General features: G+C 39.1%; 2 protein-coding genes across 3 annotated transcripts; both read left to right on the forward strand.

Moving 5' to 3' along the window:
* Positions 1–721: 721 nt before the first annotated feature.
* On the forward strand, positions 722–5,758 carry LOC115738911 (protein LAZY 1-like). Its single transcript, XM_030671713.2, has 5 exons — positions 722–853; positions 933–1,005; positions 1,444–2,219; positions 2,428–2,713; positions 5,480–5,758. Exons 1-5 carry the CDS (start codon positions 848–850, stop codon positions 5,497–5,499), a joined length of 1,161 nt encoding a protein of 386 aa, XP_030527573.1. The 5' UTR covers positions 722–847; the 3' UTR covers positions 5,500–5,758.
* Positions 5,759–6,934: 1,176 nt separating this feature from the next.
* On the forward strand, positions 6,935–18,445 carry LOC115738910 (probable DNA primase large subunit). Of its 2 annotated transcripts, XM_030671712.2 has the most exons (21): positions 6,935–7,128; positions 7,305–7,366; positions 7,470–7,573; positions 7,661–7,742; positions 7,832–7,891; positions 8,093–8,150; positions 8,526–8,545; positions 8,822–8,905; positions 9,006–9,070; positions 9,660–9,708; positions 9,838–9,885; positions 9,970–10,059; positions 10,166–10,225; positions 11,414–11,473; positions 13,224–13,298; positions 13,474–13,559; positions 15,193–15,286; positions 15,373–15,480; positions 16,430–16,499; positions 17,051–17,122; positions 18,141–18,445. In XM_030671712.2, exons 1-20 carry the CDS (start codon positions 6,996–6,998, stop codon positions 17,083–17,085), a joined length of 1,443 nt encoding a protein of 480 aa, XP_030527572.2. In that variant the 5' UTR covers positions 6,935–6,995; the 3' UTR covers positions 17,086–17,122; positions 18,141–18,445. The 2 variants fall into 2 exon arrangements, 1 of the variants encoding a protein (XP_030527572.2); XR_007199503.1 differs by lacking the exons at positions 16,430–16,499; positions 17,051–17,122; positions 18,141–18,445 and adding exons at positions 11,577–11,621; positions 15,759–16,423 and having other exon boundaries at positions 15,373–15,605.
* The last annotated feature ends 7,261 nt before the right edge of the window (positions 18,446–25,706 follow it).

A 25,706-nucleotide genomic window follows, 5' to 3' on the forward strand; every position in this document is an offset into this window, starting at 1 on the left:
ACCAAGGTTCGGCAATCGGCGGGAGGAAGAAGGAAGGGAAAGAAAAATAAAAAAGAAAGAGAAAGACAAGAAAAATAAAAAATAGATAAAATAAAAAAATCGAATAAATATTAAAATATTATTAAAAATTATCTACGTCGTGGCTGGTCACGCCACATAAGAAGGCATGTCTCTATGTCGGCGATTTCTGATCAAAATTAGTCGGATGAACTGAATTGACATAATTACAAAAGGTTTAAGATTCAATTGAGAAAAAAAAATTATGATTGAATTAACACAATTACAATAAATTTATGCCTTTTTGGATAATTCTCCTCCTATTTCAGCTTACGCTACTCTCGTACTGATCACCACATAATCTGAGGCGCACAAAAGGTCACTGCGATGCGACATATACCTTGTTTTCTCAAAGCTACGAGCCGAACATCATGACGAGCCATAGTACCGCTCCCGATTTGATGGTCTGTCTGCGCGCGCCCGACTTGATAAACACCAAACGAAACCAACAAAAGCAGGAAATGGCAGAAGTGAACTCGCAAAACAACCTCGACGAAATGGACATATGCAAGATGGCTTTACGTCGTGTTGAATCATTCCACTTGGGAGCTTCTGGACCCCCACCCCCCCTCCATTTTGCCACATGATTTGTTCTTTTTCCCCTGACAAATTGAATTGCAACCAGCCCGAAATTTCTTACTTTCTGCGTGTTTCATTCCATCCATCTCTTTCTTGGACCATCGGCAGACAGCTATTAAACATTATCATCTGAAAATAAAGTTCATTCGGAGTACTATTCCTGCACCACCGGAGCGATCGGGAGTCGAGAGCTTTTACCGAACGATCGGAGATGAAGGTACAGTCCGATTCCGACAGTAATGCTTGTTAGGTCCCGAATGATCAATGGACTAAGTGTTCTGTTTCGGCATCTGCAGTTACTTGGTTGGATGCACCGCAAGTTACGGCACAATGGCCATGAGCCACTCAAGGATTTTGGCGCCACCCTAGGTAAGTCCAGGCGCGTAAGCTCTTGTTTCTCCGAAGTGGGCTCATCAGCAGATTGCTCTATGTAGGTGCGGATTCGATCACAACGAGTCTAGCCCGGTTGAATTTCAACGGAGTTATCAAGTACCGATCTCACTAACATAAGAACATTGCATGAATTGACTAGAATAGGGCGTCCAGCAATCATACTCTAAGTAAGGCTCCGACGAGGATGATATTGTCGATGTGATGCATGACTTCTTATGGCAATGCCACAGTAATTAACGGCTATCCGAAAGGCCGAGATCACGGGTTAAGAGATCATTAGAGAGTTTTCTCTCGATCTCATAAAAACCATAGCCTTACCAACATAAATGTGCCTTTCCTACTTATAACTCTCACTGGTAGATCCTAGTTCTTTCCGGTGTATCATGCGGGCTTATCCGTCTAATCGTCTTTCAGGACAGCCATCTCTAGATGATCAGAAGATCTCTCAGAGGCGAAGCTGTGGCGCCGAGCACCTCAAACAGTCTCAGCGCGAACTCCTTCGAAAGTCCTTTGCCGACCTGGAATCGGCCATTTCGCAGGATGAAGAACACTACAAAGAAGAGCAATCAGCTGCTGAGATAACCGACCTTTTCCACGGTTTCCTAGCGATCGGTACCCTTGGTTCCGAGCCCGCTTTCATCCCTGAACCCTCAACTCCGGCTTTCTCCTACTCTCTCGAGAACATAACTGAGAAAGAAACTGAGGTGACCGAGAACGATCTGAAGCTGATCAATGAAGAGCTGGAGAAGGTGCTCGCCGCTGAGGCGAACAAGGATGAGTGGGGCAACCAGTCATCCGGGAGGAACAGCCACGTCAGCATGGGGAGGAGCAGCCACGGGAGCACCATCACGCTCGGCGGGAAGGCCGAAGCACAAGAGACCAATTCTAGCAATGGGAGTGCCGTGTGCCCGCTTCAGGGCTACTTGTTCGGCTCGGCGGTGGAAGTGATGGAAGCGCCTAAAGCGGATAAGAAGGAGCACAGGACATCGCTCGGAGAGCTGTTCCAGAAGACCAAGATGACCGATGAGGACTACGGGTACGGCAAAAAGGATTGGGACGGTTCCATGGTGCATTTCGTGAAGAAAAAGCTGAAAAAGAAGGCCCATCAAGCTAATCCTGCAGCCCGGAGCACGGCTTTCGATGCAGGGACAAGTTCCGATTCCGGTTCGGCAGAGACTAAGCTACATAAGGTACGCGTTTCTAGTATCGTGCCGTCACATTAGGTATTCGCAGCGCATACACTCATTCTCAAAAATACACTTCTCAGTTCTCGCATGAATGCGAACAGACATAGGAATAGATTCCAAAATAGCATTAGAAACTGTCCTGCTTGTCAGGCAAAGGAAGCATTCTAGAGAAGCTTGATTCAGGTAGCCACACCTTCCATGTACTGTGTAGATCCTGCACATGTTCCACAAGAAAGTCCACCCTGAAAACTCGGCCGCGGCTAAGAAGTCCGGCAAGCAGCAGAAGATAGAAGTGAAGAAGAAAGCAGCAAAGAGAAACGGGCACGACATTGGCGACCATGTCCTTCCTGAAGAGGACATCGTGATGGTTCCCGATAAGATCCTCCTGAAGGAAAAGATCCGGCGCCTCAAGAGCCAGTCGAATCGCGCCCGGATTGTGCTCGCTGGGGACGAATCCAACGGGAACAGGGAGTGTTGGATCAAGACCGATGCGGACTGTAAGTTGCTGTGCCTTGCTCGTCCTATCATTCATTCTGTAACTGCTAATTTTTCTATATTGGTAAATCTCAATAAACTTACTTAAAATTTACCAACTCTAATGTGAAATTACTAATTTTAACTTAAGTTATTTATCAGCCTTTTTTCCGATTAAGTTATCAACTAATTTTGAATTTCCAACTTTCATTTGAATTAGCTGCCAACATTTTTATTTTGGGTATCTTTGATTTACCAACTTTTTCCACGGGCGTACATAAATTCAAGTCAACCAAATATATGTTAATAATTACGTATGATAGGTAGTAATTTAAGACGTTGATAGGAAGGTAGTAAAAGTTAGTAAAATATAATATAATTCATTTTCCAGATATAAGAGAAATTGATAAATGAAAAAAAATTTCAAATGAACATCGGTAGTTAACTCAAAAGGAGTTCAAAGCTAGTTCGCAATTTAATCGTAAAGAAGTTGATAAACAAGGAAAATAAAGTTCGTAACTCAATAAACAGGACAGTTGGCAAATTGAGCGATCAACCAAAAGTCCATAAGTAATTAAATCATAGTTGATAATTTAATGAGAGAAAATTTGATAAGTTAAACAAAAAAAAAGGTTGATAAATAATATAGAATTAGTAGATTAGACGGATTCGGTATTCCACCATGAATGGAGTTATTCAAATTCGAACTAATTGATTGAGTTGTAAAGAAATAATTAGACTCGCATCCTTTAAAAGGTACTCTTTTTTCCTTGGCGAAATTTCCAATCAATCCTAAACATATTATGCGAATAACTTTACACGATTTTCCGATGCAATCCTTCCGGTTAATTTTTGTCGAAAGTTGCTGACGTGGCGGTGTAGAGCAAGAGTCGATGACTGGATCTTCATGTGAGCAATTTTCAACAAAAATTGACGAAATACATTGAAACTTCGAACAAATGTTTATGAACAAATTATTGAAATTGAAAAATTTATGATCGAATTGACATAAGTACGATAGGTTTAAAATTGATCGGGCAATATTTTCTTTTTCTTCTCTCTATCTTTAGTCATCAATCTTATTGAATACGAATACTTTCTCTTTCTATTGTAAATCATAATAAATCATTTATCCACCACTTTATACAGTAGTTATATAATATTATTCCTCTTTCACAATATCATGAATGTCTTACTCCCTTTTTTTTTTTTCCTACACCTTAAAAGAAACACTCAAAGTTGCCAAAATATTTTCTATAAATTCGAAAAATAATCTATCTCTATGTACATGTAACTTCACAAACAATTGACCAAAAGTCTTAGCGCTTACCAAAACTGGCAGAGCAATTGTAAAGAATGTGTATTGTAAAAAGTCAGCAAGGCAAATAAAAATGATCATTCAATCGGAAATTAGGTAAGCTTAAAAAGAACAAATAATAATTGGTAAGCAACTCAAATAAAAGTTGGTAACCAAAATAAGTTAATAACTTGATTGAAGAAAAGTTGCTAAGTTAGTCAACTTAATGTCGATAACATAAGTGATAATATCAATATTGGTAAGCTTGAAAGCAACTAATAAGAATTGATAAGCAACTCAAATAAAGTTAGTAACTCAGAGTAAGTTGGCAACTTAATTGAATAAAAGTTGCTAACTCAAATAGATGTTGGTAATTTTATAAAATAGTCAACATAATCAGAGAACAGTTGGTATTACTCTAATTGTGGTTAGCAATTTCTAAAAAGGGGTGGTGAATTCAAATGGTTAGCAAGGTAAATAAAAGTGATAACTCAATTAAAAAAAACTGGTAAGCTTAAAAGTAACGAAATAGGATTGGTAAATAGTTCCAATAAAAGTTGGTAACGCAAGTTGGTGACTTAAGTGTAGAAAAGCTGTTAAGTTATTCAATTTCTAAGAGGACTCGGTAAATTTGATGAGCTAGTAAGCAAGACAATGAAAAGTTGGTAACTCGATAGAAAAAACTAGTAAACAACTTATATGAGCATTGGTGAACCAAAACCAGTTAGTAACCATGAAAAAACTGATGAGTTGTATAAACAAATGTTGGTAAATCCGTATAGGGTTAAGGTTAATGTGTCTGCAAGAGTGACATATAAAAATTAGTAAAAGATACCAACGTTTGATACATTTAAATTGACTTTTTTAATGTCTACCCCATGTCTAACTCCTCTCATCTCTTTCTCTCTCAGACTTTTACTTTATCTCTTTGTAAAGCGCTAGAGTCAAATCCCACACTTACATAACTAGCGGCCCCCCTCCCCCAAAAAAAAAAAAATTCCTGAAAAAACAATAAATAGTTGGTAACATAATTAGTTAGTAATTTAATCCGAATAACACGGTGAGTTACTCTAATAAAAGTTGATAAGTTCATATTGAAGTTAGTAAATTTAAGGTGTTAATAAGAAAGACGGGTAAAATTTAGCACAAGATAAAACGATTACGTAATTTGTGAACTGTCAATAAGTCCTGGTAATTTCGTAAAAGTGTTGATAACTAATAAATCATCGGGAAGCTGGTCGCAGCAATTTATTTTACCAACAATTTTTATAGCATAGCTTCCTGGGGTTAGTCGAGTCCCTAGTCTCAAATATATAAGACCCAACCACACCTGCAGATGCTCCCTGTTCGACCTGGTCTCGATGCCTCTCCTCATTGGACCCCCTAGAGCATCAAAACTCGTTGGCATACAGAGACTTTCTCTGGACTCTCTCACACTCCCGAAAGAGAACTAACAAAAGCTCTCTCGTTTGACAATGGGGTTTAAATGCAGATCTGGTGCTGGAGCTCTGAAAGCAGACAGAAGGCCATCGGGATGAGACGACCCGATCCGAGGGCGGAGACGTCGCCGACACGTTGCCCGTTTCCGAGCTTGTAGCGTCTTTTTTATGCACTTACTATTGTGGATAGTGTGCGAGCGATATACGAAGAGCTCTTGAGTTAGAACTGTCAAAAATAAAGAAAGAGGGGTTCAACCCCTCTCGAAACCTGCTTCTTATTTCTATGCACTTACTGTATAGAATGCAAAATGACGATCGTTTTGTGTGGGTGTGCTTATGAATGCCTGGAAATTGGTATTATCCATGTGCTTGTTCCAAAATCTCATTTGCTCGATCTCTTGATTCTTGAGAACTAGAAGCCCAATGCGCCGAGGATGAATCGTGTGAGGGTTTGCGCTGTTAGAAGCGCGCAACAGAAGTTGGATATATTTATCGAAGGAAATCCCCAAGAGGGATCCCGAGTCCAAGCCCGTTAATAAATCCAATTGAACCCGTCTTTACTCGAAAGCTTAAATTAATGAGTTATAGGCCAACTAGGATATATTAACTGCTCAAAATCACATCAATTCTTCGATGTGGTATTTCTCTAGCACAATCCACGTGTGTATCTCAACACGAGCGTCCTAAAGAGTTACCTTAAATATAGATTGTTTTATAAAGCTGGATTAATTGACGCGACAAAAAATCCTTTTGGATAGTTGAATATGAATATGATCCATCTATTTAAATGCCAAGCTACATTTTATCACGTTACGAGATGAATCAATTATTTTGCATGGGTTAGTGATATCAGCACGGTTAATCTATCCCAAAATCACTTAGGCGAGTTCCGTTCTCATTAGCCTAAAAATCTCATCTAGACTCACTTTTTCTTTAGGGATAATCATACAAATAGTCATTGAACTTTGCTTGAATATGCAACGTGGTCATTAATGCTTGATTTGTTCAATGTGATCCCCGAATTTTTGATAAATATTCAATTTAATCTTGAAATTGTTACATCCCCCGATTCAATCTAGTCTTTGGATTATATAGTCAATGGACTATTTTTTTTTTTGTCAAACAACGGACTAAGTTAAATATGTAACTAAATTTCAAAATCACATTAAACAGATTTAAAATTCAAAACCATGTTACACGTTGGGCAAAGTTTATGGCCGTCAGACCTTAGCCAACAAATTTAAAGTTTGAACCGGACCGGTCTGTGGTAAAAAAAAAAAACCGGACCGGTCTTCCGCTAGGCCTGGCGTACAAATTGTGTTGTTCAAGCCCATGGACGTGACGACGGTCCATCAGAGCCGATGGGCTGCAATGCCGGTTATACTACAAGCAAACCCACTCGATCCCCGAGCCGAGCCCTCGGCCACAGAGCAAGTGGCTCGGCGTCGAGCGCCGATGACGTCATCTCCCGCCATTTTCCGCATTTGGTACTGCTTCGCGCGCGCTAATCTAGAGCGAGCAGAGAAGAGAAGAGAACCAGGAAGGAGGGAGAGAGAGAGAGAAATAGAGATGCAGAGCCTTGGAACGCGGAGGGTTTACCACCAGAACGACGCCGTCTCCACGCTTCCTCTCTATCGCTCAGCTCCGCCACTCGAGGTCAGGCTCGAGGACTTCGAGGCTTTCGCCGTCGATCGCCTCCGAGGTACATATCTCTTGGTAAATCTGGCTCTCAAATTTTCTTTATCTTGTTTCTCCAGGAATTGCCATTAGATGCCACTGACTGTTTAGGAAGTAGAACTGGTTGATTTCATTTGTATCGATGGCTTTTTCTTTCTCGAGCATATTCACACGAATTTGCATAAATCGGTCTATACGCAGTTCTTAAGGCGATCTCCGATGGATTATCCCGAGGAAAGAAGCCCGAGGAGATGGAAAAGCTGGTAAGGCGGGGAAAAATTGTATAGACTAGTTCGTTTTCCATGGTATTGTGTAATTAAGCTTGTTCTTGTAGCTACAATTGCTTATCAGTTTGAAGTTCTATAGGTTGAAGAACTGTGGAAAACGCACATGAAACAGCCCAAGCTGTCGGAGGCTGGCAACAAGGATGTCATCTCTCATTTCGTCCTGCGTCTCGTGTACTGTAGAACGTATGATTCCACTGGGCTGCGCTAGTTGCCTCATTCACGTAATTTATTAGGTTGTATTTAACTTCTGTTCAATGGTCTTTCCCCTAGTGAGGATTTACGGAAGTGGTTTCTCTCAATGGAGACGATGCTCTTCCGATACCGTTTCAAGCTTCAAAGTCCAGAAGCTCAGGTAGACACTAATCTTTTTTGTGCATCACCATGCTTTTAGTGCTGAAGTAGGGGGACCGACTAATTGCATCCCTTGCTAATTTCTTTCAGAGAGCACTTATGGCTGATCTTGACCTCCCCTACAAGGCAGTTAATACTGCAGAATTTGAGGTAGGTAGATATCCTTTACATGGTTGGATTGCGACAAGATAGTGAGTTAATGGATCACAAGTTTAGATACTCCAGCTTTCGTGCTCGTATTGTTTGATAAGAAACATAGAAGTTGAACAAGCCCTTATTTGCCACGATATGTTTACTTGCTCGAACCTTCCTGAAAGGCTGTTAAAGTTTTACCGGTCTGTTATCTTACAGAGTGTGAAGGATAAAGTGAGCCAGGTTGCACGTTCCATTGTTCAGCCTCCGCCAACAGGTGCAATAATTTCGATAAATTTCTGTTTGTTAACATTTTTCCTTGAGTTAAATACCCATTTTAAAATCATGTTTCAGTCATAATGCGGCAATGCCTTCAGAAAAGAATGTCTCCATAGAAAGGTTTTAGATTTTGCTATACCCTAAAGGCTTGCCTCAGGATGTCCCTGTAACATATCTGTTCATTCTCCAGTAAATTGAGCGATGGCCAAATTCCAAGACAAAAGCTTGGGTGAATTTGAGGATATTCCATCTCATCTTCCGTAACTCATAAGTTACAGCCCAAGTCATTGATCAATAGCTATTAATCATGTATAATTGATTCTTTTGCTTGTTGAAACTCTAACCAAATTTGTTTGACCTTTCTCTGTTCCAGAGGATGCTAAATTTTACAAGGTGAGGTTAATCTGACTTCACTTTGTCTATGTTTCTTTCTAATGAAGTTCTCATTACTTGTGTTTTACTCAGTTTGATATTACTACAGTATATTAGCTCAGCTAGATGCTTGTTTTGGAGAACTTCGATTGAATGTGCTACAAATTATTCATTGACTCAAGCACACGTCTGAAAAAGGATGAGCGTCTTTATTGAGCATCTCGAGTTTGGTCTGCGAGACTATATTGGCTGGCTGTGATTGGCTGCTTTACTTTCCTTTTTCTCAACCTGATGAAGGTACCTTTTGAAGAAGTTCCAGAACTTGTAGCTAGCCGCAGGGTGTATATTCATCAAGGAAATGCATATGTTGCTATGAATCAGGTGACACATAATGTTCTTCAAATTTTGATATGCCATATCACTGTCAACTTGGTTTGGTTGTCTGATGGCTCTACGATATTATTTTATTTTTTTTCCTCAGGTGGTTTCACTTGTTGTTACACAGTTCCGTAGTTTTCTGTCAAAGGCGCTCATCCTGACAAACAGGTGATTTTTATCTGTCATGGTTAAGCTTGCCATATTTTTGTACCTACTTTTTAGCCGATCATTGGTCTCAAAGATAACATTATGGGTAGCTGATGCTTTTTAACAAACGATATTTCTTTTATTTCTTTTTTTTACTTCGCCCTTTGCATTGAGATTGAAAGAAAACAAAGAAACCGGTTGCATGCAGCTAGGGCATTTTTCAGAAGCAACCAATTGGCTGCAAAGGCTTCGCATGTGGTTTTACCCAAAATGAGGTTCTGTTGATATGACATTTCAACACCATCGCTCTCCCTATAAAATAATTATCTTGGCCTAATTTTGAAGGCAATATAAAAATGTCCTAGTAGGGAACAACTCTAGCAAGAAGTGAATAAAGACAGATGCTATCTGAATTCAAGAGAGTGCATTTCAACTAAAATAAGAAATGAAAATGACGGAGATTACATGGTGGGTTTTAAGAGATTCTAATTCTTTCTGATATTTGGTGAATGACAGTTTCTGCATCATGTTAGATGCTGCTGCTTGCTTGATACTTGGTAAGGAGACAAGTGAAATTGCTGACTCTGTCAAATTGTACTTTCGCTTGCAGGAAATGGACCTCGTCTATCAAAGAACAAGAGAAAGATCGCTTGACCCCTGTAAGTGTTGCCCAGAAGTAACAATGCTATACTGAATGAAAAGAGTAACGATGCTACGTCTATCTATTTTATGCATGGACTCAGACCTTTTCACTATTTTTTTTTTTTTTTTTGCATAACAACATTTAGATTGTTGAAGAGTTGTCAACGAGCTACTTGGGTCCTGATTATTCACAGGTATTCATACCTTTATTTGAATCACCTTTTTAAATCTTATTTTAGAATTTCTTACGTGCTGACTTTGACGAAGTGCATATTCAGCCAAGAGAATCTGCTGAAATATCACTAAAAGATATAGATCACTTGGCTAAGAGTTCATTCCCTCTCTGTATGCGTCACCTCTATGAAAAGGTGTGTGTTATAGTTCTAAAGCAAAGCTCTCTACTCTGCTGCTGCGTCACAACTTTTTTCCCTCTTCTTCATCTCCCTTAATTCCTGTTTTTGGTCTAAATTGCAGTTGAAAGAAGACCATCATTTAAAGCATGGAGGGAGAATGCAATTAGGTCTCTTTCTCAAGGTTAATTATACTTTGGTATTTTATGGTTATTTGAAGCTCTATGTCTCATCATATCTTAATAAGTAGAAATACGGACAGTAGCTGTGATGCATGAAAATAACTTTAACTTTGCTTTAAGAATTAAAGTTGCCAGTTGACATGTTATTTGTCATATCTTGAGATTTTATGAATACTTATATTTAATTATGTCTCGAGTTTGAGCTCTTAATGGAAACGTGATCCAAGTAGGTTTATTGATTTGAGTTGGTTATCTAAAAATGGTTTCCTATTATGAATCAAAATACTACATATGGGAAGATGGTATTTTTCGTAAATAGCATCTAAGGGACCGAGTGTTCAAGCCAATAAATCTTGTGGTAATATTTGGCATTACTTTGTGAGATTGTCTCATAAGGAATTATAGGCTAAACAAATCGAGTGATGTAATACGGCTCGAGAAACATTAAGAGTATTTGAGTGACTCGAGTATGATTGTAATCTCCGTTGTATAGCTTAATATATAGTGGAATCTTGTTTTGCTCTCGTCGTGGAATAAGTCCCACCGACAGAACCGTGCAAATCCAGTGCCCAATAAATCTTGTGATAAGATTTGTAAATTCTTTTGTGAGATTAGGAGATTGCCAATTTGCCACGTAAAGAATTATACAACTAAACACTGTGAGTTATCTAATTGGGCTTGGGAAATTGTCTGAGTGATTCGAGTATGGTTGTAATCTATGTTGTATCGCTTAATCTAGGGTCAAATCTTGTGCTCATCTCCCCTCGTGGAATAAGTCCCATCGACTAAACCGCCTCTAGTGTTCAATTTATTTCCTTGTTATGTTTATTATATTGTTCGATCACATGTTTCTCACAACAACTTTTCTTTTGTTATATTGGAAAATATGGTTATAATCGCATAATTTAACATGTCTATTCAAGGGTCTCCATGGAGTATTTTGCCGAATAGTGAGGGATGATGAATTCATTCCACAGTTGATGCGATTAACAGTTAAATGTAGCGAAGTTTCTGCAATTTTGGTACATGTAGGGAAAAAAGGAAGAAGCACTGGCAGATACCAAATATCTGCTAAAGTTAACGAGATTACGATCATGATTCTCAAACATCTATTTGTAAATGATTGACATGTTTTTCAAGCCATTAGTCATCAGCCCTTTTTTCTCTCTCAAGTTTGTCTCTGTATACAGGGAGTTGGCTTGAATCTGGATGATGCACTTGCATTCTGGAGAGCTGAATTCTCCCAAAAGGTAAGTTGATGTATTATTTATGCATCAGACCTTAGCTTCGCAAGTGTTCTGGTCATCTGAGATCTTTTTCCTTTAATACTCATGTTCAGAAAGTTATGTGCAGTGTCATTTTTCTCCTGCTTTCCGCCTTTCAGAAGAAAAGGCTAAGGATGAAAAGATAATGTCATCTGTCAAGCCAATGCCACTTCTCTTCATGGGCAAATGTAGTTATCGGCATGAGAAACTGCTATACATGCTCCTAATAGTGGATCATACCTTATTATGAGATTCGATCCATGCTAATAACTAGATAAAGGTGCACTGGTGTACTGCAAGGTACATTGCTATGCAACCGGACATTTGAGCGCATGTGCACACTAGTTTTCATTTAATTTGAAGTAGAGAAAAAGAATGGTCTAAGAGGTAGCGTGTAAGTGGTTCACTGTAGCCATTGTTTATGGCAAGTGGAAAATGGATATATCTATATTCAAGAACAGATTTGTTACCGGTAAATAACCAATTTTGGAATTCCTCTGTTCACCGACACGAACCATGTTAACTTTGTGGTGTTAATTTAAGTTGTAGAGCACATTTTAGAGGTTGATAACCACCTGTAGCATTACTTTGCATACATAGGTTGGGGTGTGTGGGTCCTCCGCACATGTTAAGTTCCTGTCTCTATTGGCCAGCATGCATATGTACGTGCAATGTGTGTGTGTGCGCACAATGCGTTGGTCATACGCGTGTTATGAGCATATGATGCTGCTGTTCGGATGTACTTGGAGAAGGTATGATAACTAGCATGACATGCAATATTTTTTAGGATTCTAGTTAATGAAGAGAAGCTGCCATTTTGTTGGAAAGTTGACTAGGATTAATTGTTGCTTGTTGCTGTTAGTGTAGTTTTAATGCTTTGATCTTCATGAATTTGTTTTCTTGGTTCTAGAGGAAATGAGGATTAAAGGAGATTCATGATTGTTGTAAATCTCTCTCTCTCTCTCTCTCTCTCTGATGATGATGATGATGATGATGAAGAAGCACATCTACAGAGTATTGTAAGCCCATAGAATCCCCAATAACTCATGGACCGTAAGACACTAGCCAAAGCCTAAGTGGGTGGCCAAAATAAAGATTGCTTGCATTTGGTGGCATGGGTAATGAAACCTGTTCCTGTGTGTTCCACACGGACATCCAATCTTTAATAAGCCAACATTATAGTGTTGTCATATAGCTTGCTCTTAGAATTGCCGCACTTCTTAACAATACTTGAATTCGAAACATATCCTACTTTTTTTTTTTGGTCGAAGAAAGATGTCCTACTTCAGGCCTCAAAGTTCGTAACTACTGATTTCAGTACAATACCCTCCTTCATGGACATGCCATGCAATCAAATTTCATGTTGAGAAATTTTCGTTCTTATTATTCGTTTTTTTAACTGATGGTCATAGAGGTGTTGCTATACTTAGGGAGATCTTGCAACTTATTGGACACCGTAAGCTTTTGTTAATGAGTGAAAGGTATTGCAGGTGTTTCTGACTAATTAGGCATTAATACCAATTTTAATCCGAATTATTTTAATTGAGAAAACCAACTCAAAGAAGCCTTTTTGAAGGGAGCACTGGGGTTTGTAATTAAGCGTTATTTTGGAATTGAGTAGAGACTTGGCATTGTGTTTTCTGTGGTGTATTATATTGTTCTTAGTATTCATGCATTTGTTGTGGGCAACTCAAATACTGCATCATTGAGTTCATGATGAATTATTTTCTCATAGGTTGGTGCTGAAAGGTTTGACAAAGAGTATGCTTATAACATACGACACAATTATGGAAGAGAAGGAAAAAGAACAGTAAGCATTCTGTATTTCTCCCTCACTGTCCTTGTAAAAATGGGAGTACCCTATTTGATTGCAATTTACATGACAACGTGACAACTTGCATTGTGAAACCAATATTCTCTTTGCATATGCCTTAGCTTCTGGGAATTTAAATCTTTCATCATCTTGTTTCTTATTGGTATTGCAGGATTACACACCTTTTTCTTGTCAAAAGGTCATTTCATCAACTCCTGGCGTTGGGGATCATCATGGGTGTCCTTTCCGACATTTCAGGTTCACTTCAAGTGCTAATGATGTTTCATAAAGCATTTGTGAAGGCAAAACATTTTGGCTGCCAACCTCTACTTGTAAGGTTATGTACATCAAATTATGAACTAGGCCAAGGACCAAGGAGAAGGCAACACTGATTTTTCTGCAGTCACATCATTTTAGGCTATTACCATATTCACCTCATAGTCCTAAATCACCATATTAAAGCTCGCCAAATACCATCCTTGTGCTGCATTCTAGTTCTAGCTGTCATGTAGGTTTTCGCTGTTTTATAAATTGAAACAGCGTCACAGTTTTAAAAGAACTTGCCCACTTTTCATGTTGTGAAACATGGATGTGGCCACAAGGATGTAGTAAAGGCATTTTTGGTCTCTCATTTGACAATGCTTGGGAACATGCTTTTTTTTTTTTTTTCTGATTATTGGATAGCAAATCCTACATAACTTTAAAACCTTGCTGAAATGCGGTAATAGTTTGTAAAGTGCCTATGTTGTAAATATAATATGTATTGCATGGAAGAAAAGTCCAGATGTCTTTTGTTTAGGTAACAACAAGGTCATAACTAAATTTTTTTTGGCCTTGCTCATGATGCAAGTCATTCTTTTCCTCCTCAACTCTTGCAAGGAGAGGGCGTTGACTGGGCATGTTACATGTTCCTGACCTCCTGGATTAGGATTCCAGTGTCATTGTTTCCCTTCTGACGCAATGACTGTTATGTCATCAATGATGACATGAAGTTCCAGTTTGACACTAAGTTCCATATAAATCCCAGGTGGATCACCTATGATCATTTGCTTGCTTTTAACTACTGTTTGATAATGGGAGAAGGCCTGGATGTTTCCGGACAGGGTTCATAACCTAAGCCCCTTGTGATTCCTTCAAAATCACAGTAAAGCTTTTGTACAATTGATCTTGACTACTGGTATTAAATCTTCTTATGCCTAGGAAACACTACATAATGGCAACCATGTCATATGATAGTGACATTTACATCAGTTGAACAAACATGTGTAACTGCCTAACTGGATCATCTCCAATGATTCTAAGCTGTAGAGGCATCTAGAAAGCTGTCATACTGGAGCTCCATATTTTTGTTTGTGCAGATGCTCTAATAATGGATAAGAATTACTCGCTTGTCAATTTAATTGCTGTATTAATATCTTCTTGCTTGAACCAATTTTGAGTTAGATGAACAGATGCATTTAGTAACAAGGAACATTCTTGGCTGCTCCAGTGTGTGAGTCCAACTCATATTACCCGTTGTACGAGGTGGGCCCCGTGTGAGACCCAACAGCTTTAAAGTTGCATGAGTTTGGCTCACCTGCCCTAGGTGCAGCCAAGACTTGCTCTGGCTACAAGATCACATACACAGTTCTTATTTCTGTGACTTATGTATTTGTCTTGGCTTCGTAATTGAAGTTTTACATGCTTGTATGGATTTTAATATGTAGTTAACCTCATAGATTACTTATCTATACCTTTTAAGCCAACACTATTGCATCCATCTTTATGGTGATATCTATAGTGCAACATCTGACTCCATATTACAGCATTATGCTGCTTCTGAAACATAACAAAGACAGTATTTATACTGAGCCATACATGTTGATCTTGGTTCATCAATTGTATGTGACAGTGAAGAAAATCTAAGGGCTGCTCTTGGTAGAATGGGAGTAGGTAATCGAGGAATGGACGACATAATTGACAAAGTGCGAAACCGACATTATCAGGTCTGACCATAACATGTTGCTAGTGCATGTTATTTCACTTTAATGCTAAAGTGTTGCTCATGAATGTTCTTTTCCCATGAATGCAGGTTGCATGTACATTAACATTTGAAGCTGTTCATGGATCAACATGTGATGCTGGCATCAATCATCCCAATCAGTACTTTATTGACAGCCAAAAGGTTCTGCAGTCTAAGGTGAGTTCTCTAGATAAACTACCCAATGTTGTTGGGTAAAAAAATAAAGCACTTAAGTAACGTCTAAGTTCCCTAAACTTGGAAAACTTGGAAGTGATAAACAAATGAAGCCATGAGATTTGAAGGCCAGATTTGGCCATATAGCATTCAAATCTCAATATGTTTTTAGCACTTTGTCAACTCCAGTGGAGCACATGCACTTGCATTAGACGGCATGTTATATCGGGTCCATATTTACATAATACGTGGGTTCCTAATTTGAGGCACCTCAATCGAAACCTATTCATTTTGTCCTAATAGTTTTAGGGCACATAATATGTTGGTCCAAGTATAAATAACTTAAATACTATATATGCGAGTCCCTTTTTTTTGGGCTGTAGCTAAATTGAGACCATTTGCCAGGGTAGAATTGTGGCTCAGTTGAAGCCTAATGCAACTATCAGGTTTATGTCCATGTAGATTACTTGCTATTAGGAAGACTGATGTTGAAAGTTGGGAATGGGGGTGAAGTCTGAACGTATATGTCAAATGACAAATCATCCAACTCCACGTCAGACTTGAGTTCTCACTAACCCACAGCACAGTTGTTACCTTCGGTTTACCAATCAATGTCACATTTACATCCTAGGCTGTGTGGGTTCCAGAACTAATGGGCTGCCATGCTAATGGCAATCACACTCCAAAGCCAAGGTGCATATGGCATCTGTAGTCCTCGTGATTCGCACATAGGGGTCAATGATTTTAACACCATTTCACCACTCAAATTTGGTCAACGTAAGCCTTCCACAAAACAAGTTGTCCTTTGAAGAAAAAGGGTCTGTCGTTCCTGAATCATATTAGTACACTTAGCGAAGCCTCCATGAGAAAATAGTATATCCTGCACATCAAAAAGGTTAGAGGTTGCTAAGGTAGTCCCACTAATTGACTTCTTGTGATTGCTGATTAGCAGCTCTTAGAATACATGTCCATCAAGGATGCTGAAGAGACAATTATCTTGCTTGCAAACATATCAAATTGTGGTAAGCTTTGAAGGTCAAAGACATCAGTGACAACCTCCCACGTGGAGTAGAGTTTTTGTGTGCTAGTTATTTTGTTGACTGTTAAACAACCACTTTCAAAGACCATTGGTGACATTGTGCTGCTTGTGCCTCTGCCATCAATGGTGCATAGGAGTTTGATGCCTCAGGAGTTCTTAAGGGTCGATATCTCGGCTCTTTCCTCTCCTTTAGCAATCCTCTGTGCTATTGCCTGTGATGTAGGCTAGTAGTTCTAGAACCCTTAACCATCGGTCTGGGGCTTGGCTTGTCAAATTTAAAGAATGTGCTTCAATATACCAGTAGTATGAATCATCGATAAATGAGATGGTCCTTTAAGCCTCGGGTGTAAACCTTGTTCTATGCATTAATGCAACTTGGCTGTCCAAGTTTACTTTGATCATATATCTCAGCCTGAATGATTTCCTTGCTTGCTTTGCATTAGTTAAAGAAACTGGCTATTTGCTTTTTTTTTTTTATACTAATTACACTTTCCAACTGAATTGAGATGACTTACCCTTTTTTGTAATGTATAGAACCAGCCCACCATGTAAAGCAGAAGAATTTCTGAAAGTCGCTATGATCTGATCATGTTGCCACACTCCCAGGTTTGAATATTTCTTGTCCATTACATGAACATAGTTTTGCCAGTTTTTTTTTTTTTTTTCCTTTTCTGAGTGGGATTAGTAGCTTCTTTAGGTTCTTCCTCTCTGATTAAGAGATGTTTGTAAATGTCTCGGTGCATTCAGTCAAGGGGCTGAATCTGCTTTATATCTACTACCGCTGCTGTGGGAGATTCTTCATCTGTCAATTTGCATTGACCAGGATATTATTTTGAAAACACTGTGCTTTCTTATTGTATCATTAATTGGACATTTACTTTTCTGTGTGCTTGCGAAATCTGGGAAGCTGCTAATGGTGCCTAATAGCGAATCTGGATTCAAGAGAATCTGTCTTGAAAAGCCTTCTTGACAATTGCAGATATATGAGGGAACACTTTCTTAACCATACAATTTGTCCCTTTCAGCCTTGTTGGGTGGGTTTATGTCATGGACTTTTGTATCTAGCAAATGGATGGTTAGACTTTGGGATCAAAAGCATTTAGAAAATTTTGTATTGAGTTAGTTGGCTTGAGTTGGATAAGCATGGACTGTGCTTGTAAATACCAAAATGAGTGATTAGAGTCCCGTTTCTCCATGATGTTAGACTAAATTGATTTTCGGTTAGAACTCAAAAAGGATGTGGAGATTTTCCCCTTGATGATCGATGAGCTGTATATGGTGGTAGCCATGGATTCTAGTAGAGAAACTAGGAAGAGTGCATATCCTTATTTTGATAGCTTCCTATTAATTTTTCCTGTAATAATTTTGTTATTTAAAACTTTAAAAGAGATGGAAATTAGATGATGGGCATGAGGAAAGTACGACTGGTTTGTGGAACTGTAGGTTAAGGTTTGGATTTAGTTCACTGATATTACTGTGTTTTGTTTTAACCATCATATTTCATTTTTAACTATAAGCTGTACAACTTTTCCAAGTTCTGTTATGTTGATCACAATAAAGAAGATTCTCATGAATGAAATGTGTTGCCAAACTGTTAGTTGAAATCTGTCCCATTTCCTTTCAGCATAACACCCAGCTTCCTGGAGGTCGCAATCATTGAGTTGTTCGTGATTCCAAGGACAGCATTTTGTTGTAAATTCTCAATGTTGATCTCTCCTGCTAAAACCCAATTATTACATATAGGATCTGGTGTATTTGTTTATGCAGTCAGGTTAGTCTTCAGTACAATTATTGCCCATCATATAGTAAAGCCCGTGAAAATTCTGGATAAGTTAACAGTGTGTGGAAACTTCTCTGCTCTATCGTCTTAAATATGAATTGTCTGCCAAATCTAGATTTATTTAAGGTTCCGCATTTCAGAATTTCAAATATCCAAGCTCCTCCTGCAGGAATAGCTAACCTCGTCTAGATGCATTACTTCATTTTTCATTTGGTGGCTTCCTTCTCAGTATCTAATGTATGGTCTGCCAACAGAATGAGAGTCGTGGGTTTCTATTCTAAGGTGCACACAATGATGCCTCTGTTGGTTTGTGGCCGTTCACGGTGCTATCCTATGAGGCGTTACACCACAGTGCACTCTCCATCATTGATCAGCTTGGCCTAGACCTTAGTGAGTTGTGAGGAGATGAATTGCTTGGGACAAAAGAAAATAAAGGAGAGGATGAGGATACAATATGAAGGATGATGAAAGAGCCCGAGGATTTTCCCAGTTGGGCTTGAAGGGTAATATGCAACTGGGCCTAATCATTCACTCTCGGAAAGTTGCTTTTTGTTGTGGAATTACACTTGGGCTCTATGATACGTTGATTCACTGATTAATTTTGGGTTTTTTTTTTTTTGGGACAAATAATGAGGTAAAAAGAAAATTGAAAGGTAGGAGAAAAGAAAGGCTCGTCATATGCCTCTTTTCTTCGGCAATTATTGATGAGAAGAGGTGAATGGCAAGCCGTGCATTCATTCATACCTTCTCCAACAATAAGTGACAAGAATCAGAAGGGACTGTTGATTTCCCTTTTTCTGTTTTCTAAGATTATGCGGTTTAGGAAATCGGAAGATAAATGACACTAGACATTTGGATTGTCAAATTAGGTTCAGGAGTCTAGTTGAGCTTAAACCCACCTAATGTAACCCTAAGTAGTAAATTACACTCTCGGTCGAAAACAGCCTCCCATTTGTTGTTCGAGGTGGAAAATAGGTGGGTTAGTTGAGGTAGCTAAAGTAAACGCATTGCTAATGGCTTCCATGCGATAGGTTTGCATGGCGTGTGCAGCGTCTCTGCTTTTCTCAATTCCGGCATTCTAGGAAAATAAATTGGTCATATACGATAATCGACCACACTATTCGAATGCTGGTAGTGAGCACACAAAAATCTTCATGATATTGTAATAGGTGGTGCTTGGAGAAAGTGCCAAAAAAAGTCATAAATCTATTACATTGATATTAATTTAGTCGTAAACCTTTTAATTTGACTAATTTAGTCCTCGACCTTTTTGCATTGGCATCAATTGAGTTCATTTGGCCAATTGTGGCAAGAAATCGCTGATGTAGGCGTCGTCCATCCTACGTGACATGGTCGCTGCTAACATGGGCAGTTTTTTAATTATATTTCAATAATATTTAGAATTATCTACATTTGTTTTGGCTTTTTTTTCCTCTTATTTTGTTTTCTGTTCTTTAGTTCTTCTTCTTTTGCTGAGGGCCGGCTCTAACGTGGGCCCTTGCCCGGTCTGGCAAGGGATGCAACACCCTCGTTGTGGCGGTGAAAGCCTGGCAAGGTCCGCCATGCCCTCACCGGATCTAGCCAGGCGGGGGCCTTGCGTGCGAGAACAAAAAAGAGATGGAAAAAGAAAAACCCAATAAATAAAAATACCAATGATTATTAAAACATTATTAACAATGTCTACGTCAACGCTAACCATGTCACGTAGGATGGTCGGTGCCACATCGGGGATCTCAATTGGTACTAATGCAATATGTTTAGAACTAAATTGATCCAATTAAAAGATTTAAGACTGAATTGGTATGAATGCAATGATTTCGGGAAATTTTTGGTACTTTTCCCGAAGGTCTTAGGTGACTATATTTTTGGGAATTCACTTACTATCTAAATTAACGGTGAGAAATGTGACTTGTGTTGAAAAATTAAAATCTGTAAACCGTGCATATCGCACAAAAAAAGTACTGTAATCTTCATGGTCTATTCTTGAAGCAAAAATACTAGCTTAAATTTAAACGGACTGGCATTCAATTCCTCTGCTTTATTTCCCTTTGTTTTTTATTTATTAATTTTTTTCCTAAGTAATCGAAGGGAACTTTTCTTCCTGTGGAGGAGTAATTGGCTGGATGCTTAATACCAACCAGCTCTTTTCTTTCTTTGGCTACACATCAGGGATGTAGGCGCAACCGTAACACGACAAGCGTAGGACCAGACTTTGTTGCGGGGTGATCCTCTTAGCCAACAATGAACAACATAAGACACGTCCTTAAGTGGGCAATCATCTACCGCTCTAGGGTCGACGGTTATAAGGTTGCGTCAATTCTCGTGGGAGAACGATGTTTACCTAACACCCTTTGCCCCTTACTGCTTTTTACGTGTTGTGTCATTCATTCTCCATTCGAAGAACATCATGCTGTGCCATAATCTGCAACTACTTCCTCTTGAGGGTCGACTCTGGGGGTTGATCATACATTCGCGTGGAATTTGGAGGTCGATAGTGGCTGAAATGGTTAAGTAAAGTCGTGCTTTATCCGGCTAATTAGATTCAGCACAATCAGCTATCACATTCCGTTTATGTATTTTTAGCATAGCTGTATTTCAAGACGCGTGCCGTGAATCTAAAATTTTAGACACACGAATTAGGTATCGCGGATCGAATGGAATCGTAAGATTTGATGAAATACCTAAAATTAGTATTTTATGTTGTAGGCATTTATATATTTCGTTGGTGACAATCTATAGTATGAAAAGGTGAGTAAGATATATGAGATATTAAACCGACATCTTAATCTCAAGTACAAGCAATAATTTCTACCCGTAAGAGGATATAATTTCCCATTGTTTTAATAACACAACGATTGCAACTCTTTCAATGATTTTATAATTACCAAAATACAACATGCGTTATGAAATATACGACTAAGTTACATGGTTTTACCGGTAAATATACCAAACAATTTGAATCACTCGAATTGATGGATATGTATCAAATTGGAAAATGAGTTGCGATAAAGGAGATTAGTGTTCCTCCTAATTGGGTACATATCGCTTAGATCTCGAATCGAATTACATCGTGTGGTACGAATCGGCATTCAACCGATTCTCATAACTATAATCTTTAGGAGCTAAGTAAACCCGAACATTTTGGGTTTGATTAAATGTGGGTCGTCAGCGTTGCGGGCTTGCGACAATTTCTACCAACGACATTCTTTCCAATTTTTGAAAATTACTTAGAGAGATATAGATGTTAAACTAAAAAAAAATAACGAGTGCCGTAAAATTCATTGTAAAAAATGAAATCAAGATTAGAAGTAGAATTCACCCTAGGCAGTCTTTTTTTAACTTTTCCATTGAGGCTGAGTGGTGCTCCTACCTACTCAAAATGCTGAGAGACGTTTCTATTTAACCATCTACATATGCTTGTGTAACTTCGGTTCAATACTACTTTTCACTTATTCTTAGTTGTCATGGTTAGGTAGCATTCGGTCCAATTTCCACGCGCCATAAATTTCCTTTCCGGCTTAGCCGCATTGGCTCCACCTAAAAACCTACCATTCACTCTATTCTCTATGTGGGCAAATCCTACTACTAGTCCAGACACGGGCCCTGGATTTTGTTCACAATTATGACTAAACAAGCACGCATTACGTTGACCGGACAACCTCCGTTCAAACAAATATGCATTAATTGACGAGCTTATCGTAGGAAATTTCGCGAGCATAACTGGAGAGCGACAATGCTTGAATTCTGCCATCGCAACGTGCTGCAACGATGCTACGATGCCTCAAAAACGAACGAAAAGAAGGCGATTCGATAAACACGTGGGGAAAAAGGGGGAAAAAAAAGATGAGAAGGAAAGAAAAAAAAAAACAGAAGAGAAAATGCACGAAAAATGAGGAGCAGATGCTATTATGGGAACTGAAACATAAGAGCTAGCGGACAATATTTAAAGTTCCTAGGTGGGGCGAAGGTGGTACAAGGTGCAGTTGCTTCTCGCTGTTGCTAATTGCAGTTGCCTGAGGACGCCAGCAAGAGGACCATCGCCTTTCGTTCCAACTGGTCTGCCTCGAGAGGATTTACGTCGACAAATCAACATCAAACAAAACACCAAAACGTGCTCATAACTTGTGACTTGGTATGTCGCAGAAACAAAGCTTATACAGCTACCGCCGCTTATTAGGCCCACGTTTAACCATTAGTCTTATCATGAACTGGCGGGAGCACAAAGCAAGATTCGATATCCTCACTCAGAGAGGTCATCAAGAGAGAACCCGTCAATACATCTGGTGGGACTTTTCTAACGCAATTCGTCAGGAGAAAGGCATCGATTGACCATCAACTCCGATAACAATTGTTGGGAGTCCGCAGCGAAAATCCGATACCTTCATCTTGGGAGATCGCTAAAAGAGAGGTCAAGTCCGAACCCGTCAATATATTCACATGAACTCACCTCCACTCGAAAATCTAAAATAGGGAGTTATGGGCCGAATTGTTATATATTAATTACTCCACATCATAGTAACTGTTCGATGTGAGCCTTTTTTTAACTCAACTCACACATGTATCTCAATATGTGAATTTTACTCATTCATTCGCACTATTCACTTTGAGCTTTGACATTCATTCGACTCTATTTTGCGCCATCAAATACTAGAGGTGATCAATTTCCGGTCCAATCCTCTCCCACCAAGGAACCATGAACTAGATCGGATGGTCATGGAACTAGATCGATCAAAACGAACCACCCGGTCCGGTTCTCAAGCAATCCAACGAAACTAGTGGATTATTAGCAGTAGTGAGCAACATGGATTTTAACTTCAATAAATTAATTAAAATTAGGGTTGCATTTAAAAAATAAAAAATAACCGATGGATTAGTAAGTTTATATTTGATAAATAAAAAATAGTCGGTCCGAGTTCGATTCCTCCCGAACCAAGAATTGGACCGAAAATCAACGGTTCTAATTTTATGGAACCGAGAATTGGATCGAATCAATCAGTTCGGTGCGGTCCGGGTGGTTTTTAGATCGTACGGTTCGTCTTGCTCATCCCTATCAAATAATGTTGGAAGAGAACGAGGATATGATTGCCATTTCGTTACCTCTATTCCCCGGTAACCAAACAGGACCCACTTCACGTCCTTTTGCAGCCAACACTATTTATTTCCCCTTTCACGATCGACAGTAGCGGCCGATGTGCATTTAGTTTCTCATGGCTTGAAATACGTGAAATTTCCCGGAAAATGTTGAAGGGGAAATTGTACAGGGTCGGAGGATAACTTGTCGAATTTCTTGTCTCGTCGGCCGTGATCTAGCCGACGCATCCATTGATTGACGAACGGCTCGGACCTCATGGGTTGGCGTAGCGATGGGGAACGAGCTTTTCTACGTGGGTCAAGCGCACAATACCATCCCATTCTCGCGTCGCAAAGTGCAAACAATTCTAAGCTCGGGCCGTCTATCCGGATTTTGACTCGTGTCTTAACTAGATCATTGAGATTAATAGGGTGTTTTAAGGGTCGCAAATTTATCTACTTAAAGTCACAGTTCGCAGACAACAAGATGAAAAATGTAAAGTTGAAATTCGATCCGGTCACTCTTTTATACTTATCCAACTATCCAAGATAACTTGGATAGAAAACAAATCATCATATCTGGTACGAAGTTAATGCCAAGAACCGCTAAGATAACAAATCAAACTTTGACTTTGAAATCTAATCCTGAGTTGGAGATGACTCAACGATGATACTTCTCCAACGGAGGACCAACCAGAGATGCAAAGGAATATGGCCACGAGAAAGTCTTCTTGCCATCGCCAATCAAATGTCGCGTGTAACAGGGGTGACCGGTTCTCGTTCCCGTCTAATCCCATTCAAAAATCAAAACCCGACCGAAAGGACCGGTTCCTAGTTTCTAGGACCGGAAATCGAACCAGACAATCGGTCCAATCCAATTTCCGAGTAGTCCAATGAAACCGATGAATTGTTAGTTAGAGTGAACAACACGGACTTTAATTTTAATATATTAATTACAATTAGGTTCGCATTCAATAAATAAAAAAAAATAACCAGTGGACTAGTAGGTTTACATTTAAGAAATACAATAATAAATAAAAAAAATAACTGGTTCGGTCGAGACAGTTCTCGATTTGGTCGGTCCATCTTGCTCACCCTAGTGCGTAAGGCCTCTTCAGAGCTAAATTGACAAGGCCTTATACTGACCGTGCAATTCTTTGTCGCTTTTATGCCTCAAATTAAGTGACAAATCCTTCTATCCCGGCGAAATCAAATTAAAGAAAAAAATAGGAATGAGATGTTTTCCCCCATCATCAAAATTGGAGTAAAAGGAATAATTAGTCATGATAACCGATCACGAAAAAATCATGTACGGGGAAAGCTATATCGCATGAATTGAAAGAGTCCCGAATGCCATCATTCCTTATCGATTATGTGCCGAATCGATGGATAGCATAAACCACGCCCCCAATGTAAGACTCAATTTGGTTAGCAAAAAACGAATGATTTGAAACATATTTTTACAATAATGATTGCTTGTACCTCTTGAAGAAATTAGTTAATGAAAAATGCTTTCATTATTGACAAAAACTTATGTTTAATCATTCCCATGGATGGTAAACATAATATTTTTTTTCATTTATTTTCGAAAGCGATATAAATAATTATTTTTATAAGAAGATATTTTTTTTTTAAAGTCATTTATTTTTTGTTAAAGAAATGAATAGTAAGCCAGCCTTCCGAGGAGATCGTGGATTTGATTTGAATACGAAGTGCAATCAACGGTAGCATAAAATCGTAGAACTCCCCTCACAAAGTCTCATGAAAGAAGGAAAAAGGACGAAAGGGGTGAAGTGGTGGAGGAGCTGAGGGGGCGGTGAAACGACGTTCGGTCGAAGATAAAAGAGAAAGCACAACGGCGACGTGACTCCCTTTGAAGTGAAGTCTTTGCCATTCTCAGTATGAAGTCCGCTCGACATTTAATGTCGATCTCCATCATGCCCACCTTAAAATGGCAAGTAATCTGACAGCTTTCCAAGTGCCTGCGGGCCCCACTCCGGCATCGATCCTCTGCCGTCGGATTTTCGCAAAAATCTGCGTGGTCCCCCCCACCTCGGCTTGCTTTTACTTTACGCAACTTTTGGGCTTGGACAAAATTGTCACCTTAAAACATAGGATTATGTTTTAAAAAAAAAAACATAGGATTATGTAGGATGATAGTGTCTCCCCCATACAAATAAAGTCTTAAGTGGCCTCGTATTTAGGATTGTTTCCTCGAAAAGCCGTCAATGAAATATCTTCGAATATGTCCGAAAAGATGCTCCACCAAAATGGAATCCATAACGAAATACCTTTCGATTGTATATGGATTATTGAGGAGATCAACAAAAGTCATGAAGG

This window comes from Rhodamnia argentea, chromosome 1 (assembly GCF_020921035.1).
Source record: "Rhodamnia argentea isolate NSW1041297 chromosome 1, ASM2092103v1, whole genome shotgun sequence".
Lineage (NCBI taxonomy): Eukaryota > Viridiplantae > Streptophyta > Magnoliopsida > Myrtales > Myrtaceae > Rhodamnia > Rhodamnia argentea.